The sequence below is a fragment of the Meleagris gallopavo genome, chromosome 8 (assembly GCF_905368555.1).
Source record: "Meleagris gallopavo chromosome 8, MGAL_WU_HG_1.1, whole genome shotgun sequence".
Classification (NCBI taxonomy): Eukaryota; Metazoa; Chordata; class Aves; order Galliformes; family Phasianidae; genus Meleagris; species Meleagris gallopavo.
Genome location: NC_139411.1, coordinates 19,697,248 through 19,711,607, shown reverse-complemented (window position 1 = coordinate 19,711,607; position 14,360 = coordinate 19,697,248). Strand labels below are relative to the sequence as shown.

Genomic DNA, 14,360 nt, shown 5'->3' with positions numbered 1-14,360 from the left:
AAGAGGTCTAGAAAAACTCTCAGGTCCATGGATGTGACTGGCAAAGAAACAAGGCAAAGCAGCCATTTCTTGATGAATTGTATAGAATATGGGTGATTTTATTTGATTTTAATTTAAATATAACAATAGCAGACCAAGTCAATATGAATTTAGTTATTTGTGCAGCCTCTGGAGGCAGCAGTTTGGATCTCCCTACACAGTATTTAGCCATTTATTCTGATCCCATCCAACCTTAATGATTCCATGCAGTCCCAATGTGACTCCTTCTAGTTCTCTCTCCCAGCTTCTGTGCCAGCTGATCCTGCTTTTCTTTTTCCAAAAACATTTTTCACTTTTCTATCTTTCCTTTTAAAAGGTGGTAAAGATTTGGTTAGTATATATGACATGGTTGTGAAAAATATACACCGGAATGTGCATATTTGTATCTCAGTCTCAGACATTTCTGCAGCTCTAACTGACAGAAATAACAGTATTTAAAAGCTTAAGAACTACTCTTGAATGAGGGCCACCTCTGAAGAACTTTTCATTTCTGGTGTTATTTTGATTTAGAGCGTATAGATGACCATACATACAGTTTTGATATACTGTCCTATGGGGCAGCCTATAGAGTACAAAGCAAAGACAGTTTTATAAGAGGAATTGAATTCGTAAACTTTCCATCTTGCAGAGTTTAAACATCTTCCAGAACCTAAATAAGCGCCAGTTTGAAACCGTTCTACACTTATTTGAAGTTGCAATAATAGCAACTGACTTGGCTTTGTATTTCAAGTAAGTACTAAATTCTGTGTAACTTCCTACTGAAAAAATGTCAGTCCTATGCTATTTACAGCTGTAGTTTTTGTTTGTTATATGCAGACTACAGAACTGTATTTTAAACTGCTTTTAGTAAGCCTAGTTCTCATTAAAAAAAAAACAAACACAAGACATTCTTATTTTCATTACAATCTTTCAAATTTCAAAACGTGTCTATAATACTTTGTATACATCTAGCAGGTAGTTCAAATATGCATTAACTTACAGCATATATATTTCAGAATTGTAAATTTTGTAGCCTAATGATAAAGTTGTCTGCATATATGATATTTAGTGTACCATACTGTGATTACTCATATTGAACAGTAACATGCTTATGAAAAAGAAATTGAGATTCTGGGTTAAAAACAGACATCAACTGATCCCAGTGCTAAGTATGCCGAAGACCTCAAATAAAAAAATATCCACCAACTTTACGATCATAACATGTTTTTGTAAAGGCTATTGAGACTATTGTTTGTTTGTTGGTTGGTCCAGATGTTTCATGAGTGGGATGATTTAAAGTTAGGAACAGGAAACAATTCAGTTAGATGTTCAGTGGCCATTACTAAATGTCAATGAAAACTAACCCCATTCTTTCATTTGAAATGCAAATTAAAAGATTCATTAAGCAGTAATAAGACAGATTTTTCAGATTACTTCTCAGTCAAGTTTCAAGCATTTTTTAGAATATTTGAGGGGACAGTTGTTAGTATTTGCTTCTCTTTTCCCGGATTGCTGGAAGGAATATTATGAAGGAAAACATAATACTAAAGAAAATTAATGTCACTTTGAAAAGTTTAACATGCAGAATCAGGAAACTTGTTATTTGGATCTTTGTCAGAAACTTTGAAATAGTGCTTCATACATCAGGGGTGTACAGCAAAATATAAATGTGTTCAGTTAACTAGAAACTTGAAGTTCAGGGGGAAGAAGATGTCACTTTGAGACTACTATGACTAGGATGCAACTTTGGAAAAGCATGTATATGAGAAATATGGGATTTGTTTTCTGTTTTATTCATAATGCAGGATTTTTGTTTACTAATATATGGTTTATCTGTATGTTTTCACAGGAAAAGGACTATGTTTCAAAAGATTGTGGATGCAATTGAAAAAATGGAAACAGAAGAGGAGGCAATTAAATATATATCTATTGACCCAACCAAAAAAGAAGTCATCATGTAGGTGGTTAATATCTTGCTCTTTATTCAATCAGTTAACTACAAACAGATTTCAAAAGTATTTGGGCATCTAGATATGCAAGTTGAGATTTGTTGTTATCACCTGATGATGAGCATAACCATGATTTTAAATGTCTTCTCAAGAAGTGCATCTAACTGCATCTTGTGTATCGAAATAGCTTAAAATATGGATCTTTTGCTGGTAGCTTTTTTTGTTGCTGTTGTTGCCTTTTTTTTTTTTTTTTTTTTTTCTTTCATCATTGTAATTATTTTTTCCCCTTGCTTTCAAAGGGCTATGATGATGACCGGATGTGACTTGTCTGCTATAACTAAGCCTTGGGAGGTACAAAGTAAGGTAAGTACTTTTCAAACCAATAATCCTGCATTTGCTATGTTTTGTTGCCCACTTGTGCCTGATGTCATGAAAAAACAAAAAAAAAAAACAAAAAAACCAAGCACAATACTTACTATAATTTGATAGATATATAACTATTTGCACCCAACTGCCCTTCTAAAAATTAACCTCTGTGCTTCTGTCACTGAGAGTGCAAGGGCTATCTTCCCTTTTCTACTTGTCAGTCAGCTAAAACTGCCCTCCCCAAATCTGTCAGCTGTTCTAGCTATCCTTAAATGTTACTACACTATATTAGTGTAATCCAACTTTTGCTTTTTTTCAGGTATTTCTAAGGTACAGATTTCACAACAGAAAAAACTGAATTAAATGTGCCTATTCTGTAGATCTTGGTGCTTCAAAGTAGCTTAATCATGCTAAGAATAAATTCAGAAATTCAGTAATACAATGTGACACTGCCTAGCAGTTAAGTACTTCAAATACTTCAGTACTTAGTGGCCATCACGCTCAAACTCATTAATTTTACAGGTATAGGTTTTACAATGCATAATCAAAACACAAGATGGTTGTAGAGTCTTCTAAGTAATTTCTAAGGAGGAAACGTTTTACTCAGAGGGTGGTGAGTTACTGGAACAGACTGCCTAGGAAAGCTGTGGATGCCCCATCAACGGAGGCGTTTAAAGGCCAGGTTGGATGGGGCCCTGGGCAACCTGATCTAGTGGGTGGCAACCCTGCCAATGGCAGGGGGTTTGGAATTGGATGGGCTTTAAGGTCCCTTCCAACCCAAGCCATTCAATGATTCCAAAATTTTATGCATCACAGGAACTAACAGATGTGTTGCTAATATTGTCATGGTACTGCTGATGATGATAATCATAAAAACATAGAATCATAGATTGACTTGGGTTTGTCCCTTAGAGATCATCTAATTTCAACTCCCAAATCTATCTTTTACATTGTGTGCACCAGCATGTAAAAATGGAAGATAATCATTTGCTGGAGAAAGCCTTAAATACACCAGAAAGTGTTTACAATTCCTGACAGAAGTGCTCAACTCTCTCAAGGATTAAATGGTAGAATTCTATTGTCTTTGACTAAGACTCCGTATTCCTGGAGAACTTTTTAAGCTACTCAGAAATAACACAGATAGCAAGAAATAAATCCTCTTCTGTGGATGTGAAGTTAGTAATAATAGTTTAGTGGTAAATCAACAATATGTTTATTTAAGCAGTAATATGCCAGTTCTGAGACAATCATTATTATTATTAATATTTTTTTCTGGAAAGCCTTGTTCTTACCTTTCTTCATTTATTTATTCATTCAGATCTATTGTTTATAGCTTACATTTCCTTTGAATTATGTTTTTTCAGGTTGCCCTCATGGTTGCAAATGAATTTTGGGAGCAAGGTGACCTGGAACGAACTGTACTACAGCAACAACCAATTGTAAGCACTAAATAATTTAACTGTGTTCAGCAATATTGTCTATTATTTAAATACTGAATAGATAACAGTCAACAGTGATTATTAGTTCATTATAACCAAAAGCATGATCTCTGCATGATCTAAATTACTGCTATTCTTTTCTAGCCCATGATGGACAGAAACAAAGGTGATGAACTACCTAAGCTGCAAGTTGGTTTCATAGATTTTGTGTGCACTTTTGTGTACAAGGTAAGAACATTTTTTTTGGTTTATTTTGCCACTGAAGTAGTTCTGATGGAACAACTAATGACCGACAACTGCGCTAAAAAATTTTAGACAGTTGCAGGATTCTTATTTATTGGGTAAACCACTATCACTACCACCACATTTTTTCAGTCTTTTAGATTTAGAAGAATTGCTCTCACAAAGCACATTCAAGACATGGTTACCAACAGAAGATGTCAGTGCAACTGGAGGGCACTAAATTATTGTTACTATCTTCCTTGAAAGACTGAATTAGAAAGCCCACTCTGGTTCTTTAAAGTCCCATTTAATATAAATATGTGACTTGTAGATGCTTATAGAAATCAGTTAATGGCACACTTAAAGGAACAGAAAATTCACAACGTTCTGTAAGGACAGCCATTGTATATTTTCTGGAAAGCGCCTTAATGCCAACTTTCTTAATCTCCATTTAGCTTTTAACATTATCTCAAAATGTTATTCAGAAAAGTATCATGAAATATTTCAGCATAATTAGGTACGTCCTTATCTGCCTAGAATATACTACAAAATACTAGACTTTCTCTATATCCTGATATTAATAAACATATCAGAAAATATCAGGTATCAAAGTTATAATTTTATTACATTAACCAGACTTTCAAATGAAAAACTAGGGAGGATACTAAAATGTGCAGCATATATTTCAGATATATTCTAACAGCATGTGTGCAATACGGCATTATTATCCCAACACAATCTTTTCAATAATATGCCACCACTGCTTGGCCAAAAACACACTTACAAACATGCACTGGCAGATAGTGGCATTATTATAAAACTTCTTTTCAATTCTATAGAAAACCAGCTAACAGAAATGGAACAACTAGTTACAAAACAAACAAACAAGTCAAAACCACAAACTATCAATTAAAATTAATTCATACAGCATACAAAGAGAAATAATTATTTTTAATAGACAAATTAAAGCAAATGCTTTCACCGCAAAGCAGCATTTCCAGAAATTCATATTTTACAAATCAACAGTGTTTTCATATTTCTAATCCATTAAATTCAATTGCTTGCATAGGAATTCTCAAGATTTCACAAGGAAATTACACCCATGTTTGATGGTCTTCAAAACAACAGGGTTGAATGGAAAACAAGAGCTGATGAATATGAAGAGAAGATGAAAGTTATTGAGGAACAAAAGAAAAAGGAAGAAGAAGCAGCTGCCAAAAAAGGTTAAATAATTTTTTCATTCATATATTCATATAGGCAGTTCTTCTCTCTGTAATTCACACATATGGTAAACTTTACAATGTTCTTTACACTAACAGTATTTGAGTTATGAATTAGCCGGATCAGCTTTATCTTTAGTTGGAAGAGGAGTTACCGTTCAAAATTACACGAATCCAATACGCTGACCTTATTTTCTAAGCTGTAGAATTACAGAAAACACAACCATCACGGAAGTGAAGTGAATGTAAAATTTATTTTAAGACATAAAACTGAACATAATTAACCACCTCTATTTATCTGTGAATGCTACAATTATCTGAAATATGAGCTGTATCGAAATTCTGCATGGTATCAACTCTCAAATGTATTCTGGTGCTTTGTTTAAGTTGAAAATAAAAATACAAGGATAGGAGATGAGAATGGAGTATGCATTTGGAACAACACAAGCCCCACTACTCTTCCAAATTTGAGATGAAAGCTTTTGGCTATAGTTTCTTACCATCAGTTTCTTGGCTAAAATATGTTCTCTCATAGTACAAATCTAATGCTAATCTTTCTAAGACCTAAAATTGAAAGTATGATTTTGCATATGATGACCCAAATGACAATTGAAGTTTTATATAAACTGAAAACCTCAAGTGTAACTCAAATGTAAGAGTGAAATTAGTTTTTTTTTTTTAATTCTGTATTGCATTTGAAATATCAGCTTTGCTAATCAGATGAAATGAAAAGATTCAGAGATTAAAAGAAAAATGATTTTTAGAGAATGATTTATTGTCAGCTAGTTTAAAGAAAAAAGTTAGTTTATTCTAATAGTGTATTTTACATCTTTAAAACATAAAACAGTACACAATAATTTATTTGTTAATCAGGGTCTGTGGGAAATAGGTGAGTATTATCCAGATTTCACATTAAAAGTGAGGTTATTCAAGGCTACGTATCAAGTTACTGTCAGAATTTGAAGTATAACTGGAAAATAATTAGCTCATGAAATCACTGCTACTAGCCTAAAATTCAAACAAACATTGTTCCACCACTTACAGTTTCAGAGGAATTAGGCCCATCCCATTCTCCCCCAGATTTACTTTAAAATACACTCTTTTTTTTTTTTTGCCAATAAATCTCATCATCTGCTCAACAACTAGCTGGAACATAAGCATCTGAATTTTGCAGAAGTGCCAACAAAAACCAAACTGCCCCAGGACCTGCACAGAAATCTCCTTACATATTTGCATTTTTTGCAAAGGGAATAGTTATTGAAATCTTATCCTATGCCCTTAAGCATAAGGTTCTTCTGAGCTAAAAATAAAATAATGATTTACAAACATAGGACTTCGACTCCCACTACTTCCACTTGAAGTTAAGACTATCTCACATCATTGGTATTCTGGAGTCCCTTACATCACTGATTTAGAGAAATAAGTATTTTCCCACAAGGCACCTCACATAGGCTAACATGGACAGACTGATTTACAGGAGCTAAGGATCTGGACTTCTTTGCTCATAACTGGCATCAAAAAAGTGTAAGTGAATTATTTTGTCTCTTTTAAAATGTGCACTGGAATCAGACCATGCATATTTGTGAAGAACAGATCTGACACTGTCAAAATCAAGGCCATGTAAATATATGCCTTTGTTAAAGAGTCAGTTCATACAAACAGTAATATGATGCATGCTGAACCACGGTCATCTCTAGATCACACTGACCTGGCTATTCTGAGCCATTCAGTAGGCAGAAAACAAAATAAACATATTTGCTGAACCACTACAGTGGAAAGTTCAGAACAGAAAGCAGAATACAGTATTGAACTATGAAAATGAAATACATATTTAGTAACGTAGTGTTGATTATATCCACAAATTACAGAAGGTAGGACACTGATTATGTGACATGTTTCAATGCAGGTGGAAAGGGTCGAAAATGACCTAAGTAACATGGTGATCCACAGCTTTCAAAAGTAAGTTTTAATTCTAATATTGGTAACTTACCTTAAATGAATCTGGAAACGCAATTTATTACATTGAAACAACCTTAACTATGACCAATAAACATCTGTGGAATCATTTGAGAGAGACATTAACAGAATCAGTTGCTATAAAGTATTAAAAACAGTCTCTCTGTTTTAATTGCTTGTTACCAAGGGATTCATGCAGGGTTGGATAAGAGTTTATACAACTAGGTCAAATTAAAGCTTTTGTATCATCTTCTTCAAAAATAGTTTCCAAGATGATATTAATTCAAGACTTTTTTTTTTTCTTTAGCATGGCTTGCATACCTCAGTTTTGAATGTGTGGGACAGACTTACATAAAGTACTGAAACTTTCCAGTAAGAGTGGTTCAGTGTGTTTGGTCCATTGAGAAGTGTTGATATCAATTGCTACATCATATATGTATAGGTATATATAACATGTATAGTTGTTGCATGCTCCAATTTCCCAAACAAGTAGTGAAAACATGTTCCATTTTCAGAAAGTCAAACATACATAATGTCCTTATCACAAAAGCAGTGCTTTTAAAACAAGAAGTTAAAGCAATTGAAAGTAAAAGAAAGTACTCACTTTACTTTTCTTTTCTGTTTTTTAGCTGAAAATGCAGCTGGAGGTGGAAGTGGAGAGGATGGAAAATCTAAAACATGTGTAATTTTGTAATTCTTTGTCTCAAAGACACTGTTTCTGCTACAGAAAAGACATCTAGAAAGAACTTCAAGGAGCCCAGCGGATTTCTGCTTCGCATAGAATAGTCTAGATCAATCTCTTAACACTCCTCTTAAACACTTGCCATTTGTTGGAAATAATTTTTACTGGAATAAAAGAAACAGTTATAATTAAAAACTGAAAAAGCAAAAGACAGAAGAAAAAATAAGCAATGGTGCAAAATACATAAATGTGCACTCTAGAACTTTTTCATGTCACTCAATTTATATACAGTATTTTTATTAAAATAAGTAACTTCTGCACACTGTCCAGAAAAAAAAAAATAATTGATAGATCTTATATGAAATTACTGAATGAAATCTAACATGTACAATTCAATCAAAAAAAAAAAATCTGTTTTAATAACTTGTGTATTTAGATTTTTATATTACGTGTATTTACTTAATCTGGAATTCTGTCCTCTTCCATCATACTTCATACTAAGTACAGTTTTAGGGCAAACGTTCCCTTTACTTTAGGAGTGCTAAACACAATTCCCTGTCTTGTATCGATAAAAAGCAGGTCCGTGATGCACAGACTTTCTTCCAAAACTACCATGGATAAATCTGCAAATTACAGTCATCACTTGGAGAAGCCACTCCTTTACCCACATCTCTGCCCACAGTTCTCAAACTGAGTACTTTTTATTTTACAAATCTAAAAAGATACACTACAAACATTTTGTAACTATGTAACTACATCTACAGCAGGTTCCACATTCAAATGCGTTACTTCCAATACACCTTTAAAATGCAGTAAACTGAACAGAATTTTCTAGTATCTGAAAACCAATGAATAGCACAAATTCAGTCTGGGGAGGCAGAGGATAGCACAAGTAGAACACATGAAAATTCACATTTCCACAACTAAGACAGACTGCACACAAATTAGCCCTTCGTAAACAACAGTTTCCCTATAAAAACCATCAGCTGTTAAAGCGTGACAGAGATCGTTCCATTCCTTCTATTCAGGTCCCATGAGGTCACCTCCTACTCCAGATGAAGGAAGGAAAATAGCTACTATATCACACATGTATCTGAACATTCAGTGGAACCAATTCCAAACCTAAGAGAATCTGGATGTCAGAAATGACTCCTGTAACAAACAAGTTTTACAAGGAGACCCATTCCTAACACTTTTCTCCCCACTTCAAACAAAGCAGAATCATACACTTTCATTTTTTTCCTCTGAAGAGCCCTCAGCATCAAGAGAAGGGAGAACTGAAAAATTAATTATATTATGTACCTTTCTAAGAATGCTGTAAAGATATATACATGCATATCACTCAAAATTAAAAGGAATCCACACAGTTTCCCACTTATTACGTCCTTCTTTACAAATGGGCCAAGTATTTTATGCAAACTTGGTTATGACATAAAACTGGATATTGTGTATTATTTCCTGTATTACATGTAGCTACAAAAGAAAGCTATTCCAAAATTGTTTCATCATGTAACTTGATTCATACTGTATTAAATGATGTATTTAATATGTATTCTGTACCATTTTATAAACATATTTTGAAGACTCAAAGCAGAGCTAGTTAACCCAGAACACACACCTAATATACAATACTTACAGCAACACATTCAACAAAAGCCTGTTAAGGCAAGTTGCATACATGTAAGCAGATTGCTGCAGATTGGATTTGGCTCTCAACCAAGCTTGCAAGATGACAGAGAATTAACCTTTAAATCCACCTTCTTACCTAAAGAAGCCTTCATGCAAGGCTGCATTTATTTGTTGCTCAAGGACACCCTAAATATGTCCTTGTACTGTCATTTATTATGTAAGTACAAACTGCTTAAAATGTATTTATGTTAAAAAATACTTGTAAAAAGAGCTCTCTACTCATGGAGTACATGTAAAATATTCATAATTACTGCAACCGTCCCTGTTGTTACATTACCAAAAAAATAATTATAAATACTTTCTATAAATGTATTACAGTAGAAAGCATTTGTAAAGATATATTTTCTACATCAACTTTCCTCAGCTTGTTTTACATGAACACTTAATTCAAAAAAGTCTATTCTTTATATCCAAAGTAATTTTAATCTGAAAATGTCTGCCATACCTATTCAAATGCAGAATACTTCTTTAGAAACATACAATAAAGAATGTTTTGTGTTGTGCTGCATTTGAAAACGAAGATGAATCCAGTAAGTTTCTCAAACGCTATACATTCTTGTATGTTCAGGATTACACTTTAAAGAAGGATTAGAATTCAATCAATGCTAAGGAGATCAGAAAGCACAGATAACATACGAGCCACGTGTACATGTCCAGTGGCAAGCCACATTATTTATTTATTAAATAAAAGATGTCAATAGCATTGAGAACAATTCAGATTTTTATTAATGAGTGGAATTATCAGTCACAACATATCGTAACTAAAATTTAAACCAAGGCCATAATGAATGTAACTTTTTTAGGAAGACCAGAGACATTTCAGATATGGTTTACTTAAATTCCAAGCAAAATACATGCTTGACTAAAGTGAACTTCTCTAACAGTATCTGAAACCACACAGACTCATATCTTAATATTGAAGTCTACACAACTAATACATTTAAAGCTATTAACTATAGTTCAATAAATAATTAGTACAAGTATTTTGAAGTATATGTTTTTAAACTAATAATATAATCATCTGAAATAATCTGGCAGTAAGTGAAATTTGGGATAGAATAAAGAACAGCCATCTCCTGTGGTGCACTGAGAATAAAGTGTGCTCTTATTTTTCTATATTCTTCCTACTTTTATGTTACCGTGTCACATAACTTTAACTTGTACTTCCTGAGTACATTTCTCGTATTGCATGAGTATACAAGCCTACCCCCCCAAAAAAAAAGAAAAAAAAGAAAGCTTTCAGCCCTGAAGCCTTCTGCAGAGATAATTCAGTCAGATGGTCCATATGGAGTGACTGCAGAAAAGGCATGTTGTTGGGAAGAAGTCTCTGGTCCCTACTTACAACTGAATTTCTAGACACTTATCTTGACAATTCACAGCAATAACAACAACAACAAAAATCAACCCACATCAATTTCAAGTTTCAGAGAAACAAATCCTGAAAATATTCATCGAACTCTTCCTCTCTGTAAAAAAAAAAAAATAGAAATATGTCAAGTAAAGTTTTGATTTTGATTTCTGTCTTGGAGATAACAAAATTTAGCAGATTTCTGGTTAGAGTATGTACCTGGTATAGATAAGTTTTACTTATTCACTACATTCGCATACCCATCACATTTCTTTTTTGTGCAACAGAATGAGTTGACTGTTAAGATTTACTAGTTAATTTACTAGTTAAGCACAGGATAAGACAGAGATGGTAAGATAACTCCTTGATAAAGGTTTCTCTTCTGGTACTGTATATATGTTCAGTTAAAAAAAACAAACCAAAAAACACAACAGTATTCTTAGGTTCAATATATAGGAGATTTAAAGCAACTTTAGATGTTAGACTATCATTAAAATACTCAGGAAAAGTCTTTGCCTTTGCACTTTTGAATGGTCACAATATGGTTTACAAGACAAAAGCTCACTGGTTGTTCAAACTAACCGTGATTTTTCATCTGCATCTTGCAGAGGACCTTTCCAAAAATCAGCATCTGAAGGACCATCTTGTGCATCACTGTTATCTGAATCTGTTAAAAAAATTCAGAATGCTTAAGTAATATACTTTGAAAGAATTTATCAATTTTTTTTTTTTATAATTGTTGGCTAGGAGAAACATTTCATTGTAACCCTGATGATAAATAACACGCTTTATTTTGCATGATGTAAAAACTAAAACATTTGCCAATCTTACTCAATACAACATCAAGAAGACTCTTAAACACCATTAACTGATACTTTGGCCAAACATAGCAACAATCATGTCAGAATGCTGATCTTGACACAAAGACTGCACTGCACTTTCTTCATAAAATTAAAGCTTCATAATCACAGACCCAGAATTACAATATATTTGTATTACAATATAGAAACTCATGATGTTCAGTGAATCAATGATTTTACTTTCTACTTGAAGAACAACTTTCATCAACCTTAGCGTATCAGTGAAATTGCAAGAAATTATCAATTAGTGCCTAACTGTTCCATATAACTATAGAGAAGAATAGAAAATAAAATTAAAATCTCATTATTAGAAATCTGTCTTGACTTAAAAAAACTAAAATCTTTCCGTAAGACTTTCTATACAGAATTTGGGCATGATTTGAGTCAGCAGAAAACTGTTTTGGGTCTTCCTGCATATCTGTACAGGCCATTCTCAAAAGTATATGACACAACAGAGCATCAACAGAAACACTCAGATCCTTCCAGAGAGTCTGCAGCAAGAATGAGGATGTCCAAAAGATGGGGCTTATTTCATCTTAAAAAAAACTAGGGACTGGAATTACTGAGATATAGGGAAGATAACCACTGCCTACAGAGTTACTGAGACTCAGCACATCCATCTGCAATGGGTCTCTGAGACAGTAATGCTGGCAGCTGCAAAAGACTTTGGCTAAAGCCTAGAACTTATTTGGCATCGTTTCTGCTCCCATTGCTCTCCTATTAACATTTCAAGTTGGACACTTATTTGTGTTGTTCATTAAAAGGAATAAAACTACATTAGAAAAGTACGTTCTTTACACAGCACATATTTGTGTACAATGTTGTTGCACCTTCTACTCTTTCCTGGAACAATCTAGACCCTTATTTTTATGACTATTTTAATTCTATTATCCACCCACAATCCTTGCTTAAATTTAAAACATTTCCTTCCCAAAATCCATTAGTTTTCCCCCAACACTTCTAAGTAATTACGCTGATCCATCCATTTCTGCTTGTTTTCAACACAGTTTTCTTACCACCTTATCAAATATTACAAGATTCAGAAGATATTCAAACACTTTACCTTTATCAGAAGTATCTGAATCTTCTGAAGAAACCTGATCTAGAAATAAACACCATTTAAAAAACAGTGAGCTTATCTTGGTTTTATCTTTTATCTTACAGTGTTTATCTTACAGTGTTTACAAAGGATACATCTATCACAATAAATTACACATAAACATGTTGCACATGCACACACACACCATACACTCAAAAAAAAAAAGTAAACACTGAAGCAAAAACATTTTTTTTCATGAGTTGAAAGGTCATCTGTTTGAGCTCAAGTAAGTTATCCAAAGATCTGTGGTGCAAAAAGGTTATCTTACATTTCCAAAAGGTTTTCAACTCCAAAGCCTTAAGGAATTCCAATACTTCAGAACTGTTCACAGTATACAACTTCCAATCCTTGGACAGTGTACAATCTAATAAAATGCCCAAGACTTGGACAATTTTTTGTTGCACTAAATGTTTTTCACATGGCTATTCTTCTCTATAAAATGTAAGAAATTTATGTTTTTCTTAGGTTAGAAAAAAAATTACCTTTTTGACCATCTACATTATACAGTGTGGAAACAATTACATATTTACATATGTAATCTAAATATGCTAAAATTAATATTCAACTAACTTTTTTGGAATATTTTCAAGATTCAAGGTTTAAAATTTGTATTTACCTTCATGTGTCTTTTTTTTTGACTTTTTTTTTCTTGAATGAGACAATTTTGCCTTCTTCATTTTTGGTTGTTTAGAGTTCCGTACAGCTGTACCTCTTTTCTTGCTTGCTTTGACTTCTTTCCTCCTTTAAAAAAAAAAAAAAAAAAAAAAGTACTCTTCTTTAGTACATATACTCTTCAAGCAACAATAAATCTTAGGTATTAACTTCAGTCAAATTCTGAAACTTAAATTCTGAAACTTGTCACTACAACAGTACTAGAGCTCCACAGCTGAATATAAAGGACAGGAAATACAAAAGCTGTTAAAGCAACTCTGATGTAAACAAGGAAAACAGTGAATTGGCAGTCAAGCATTAAATAAAGCAAATAATCATATAATGCGCCAAATTGACATTTACATTGATTGCTTTTTATGTAACAAGTGATCTTGTATATATGAAATGAGTAAAACAGAAGTAATATTAAGAAAAAAATTAAAAATCCATATTTGGTAGCAATAAAAGCTAAGAACATGCTACAAACTGAGAACACACGTATTTTTATTTTCAACATTACAAATGTAGGCTTACTGTACGAACCTAAGCCATTTTTTCCTGTTTACTTACATAAAAGTCAGGAAAATTATTTCTATGTTAAGCTTTGAAGCTGGCAAAGAGAAAATATGCTTAACTACATTTATTCTGAATTCAAGTGGTTTTGTTATTTTAGTTCCAAAGAGAAGCAAGATAAACAAATCTCTGTTACTTAACTTAATACACACTTACACAGCACTACCATGAAATTGAGTCCAAATTAAAATAGATTAATTAACTTTCAGGGATATAAACATCTAGACATGCCGTCCTATTTTCTAGGAAAGGAAAAGCTTTCCAGCTCTTAAGCAGAGTAAGAGAGAA

General features: G+C 33.0%; 2 protein-coding genes across 5 annotated transcripts in view; one reads left to right on the top strand and one right to left on the bottom strand.

The window, feature by feature from the left end:
- The window catches only part of PDE6C (phosphodiesterase 6C), a 28,086-nt gene extending 20,222 nt beyond the window's left edge, over positions 1-7,864 (top strand). Inside the window, exons 16-22 of one of the 2 annotated variants that reach the window (XM_010714547.4) lie at positions 668-768; positions 1,868-1,975; positions 2,267-2,330; positions 3,698-3,772; positions 3,917-4,000; positions 5,064-5,217; positions 7,800-7,864. In XM_010714547.4, the coding sequence (XP_010712849.2) occupies positions 668-768; positions 1,868-1,975; positions 2,267-2,330; positions 3,698-3,772; positions 3,917-4,000; positions 5,064-5,217; positions 7,800-7,864 (651 nt within the window). Of the gene's footprint in view, positions 1-667; positions 769-1,867; positions 1,976-2,266; positions 2,331-3,697; positions 3,773-3,916; positions 4,001-5,063; positions 5,218-7,120; positions 7,141-7,799 lie in introns of those variants that run through there. The other variant, XM_085229034.1, reaches the window with a different exon arrangement.
- LOC100541517 (protein FRA10AC1) overlaps positions 4,601-14,360 on the bottom strand; it is a 28,722-nt gene continuing 18,962 nt past the window's right edge. The window contains exons 11-16 of one of the 3 annotated variants that reach the window (XR_014884609.1): positions 13,465-13,589; positions 12,813-12,851; positions 11,472-11,556; positions 10,951-11,007; positions 7,775-8,016; positions 4,601-5,142 (exon numbers count right to left, since the gene is read on the bottom strand). Coding sequence is in view for 2 of the 3 variants with exons in the window: in XM_085229038.1 (XP_085085164.1) it covers positions 10,965-11,007; positions 11,472-11,556; positions 12,813-12,851; positions 13,465-13,589 (292 nt within the window). In the remaining variant the exon portion in view is untranslated. Of the gene's footprint in view, positions 5,143-5,876; positions 8,017-10,187; positions 11,008-11,471; positions 11,557-12,812; positions 12,852-13,464; positions 13,590-14,360 lie in introns of those variants that run through there. The other 2 variants (XM_085229038.1, XM_085229039.1) reach the window with 2 other exon arrangements.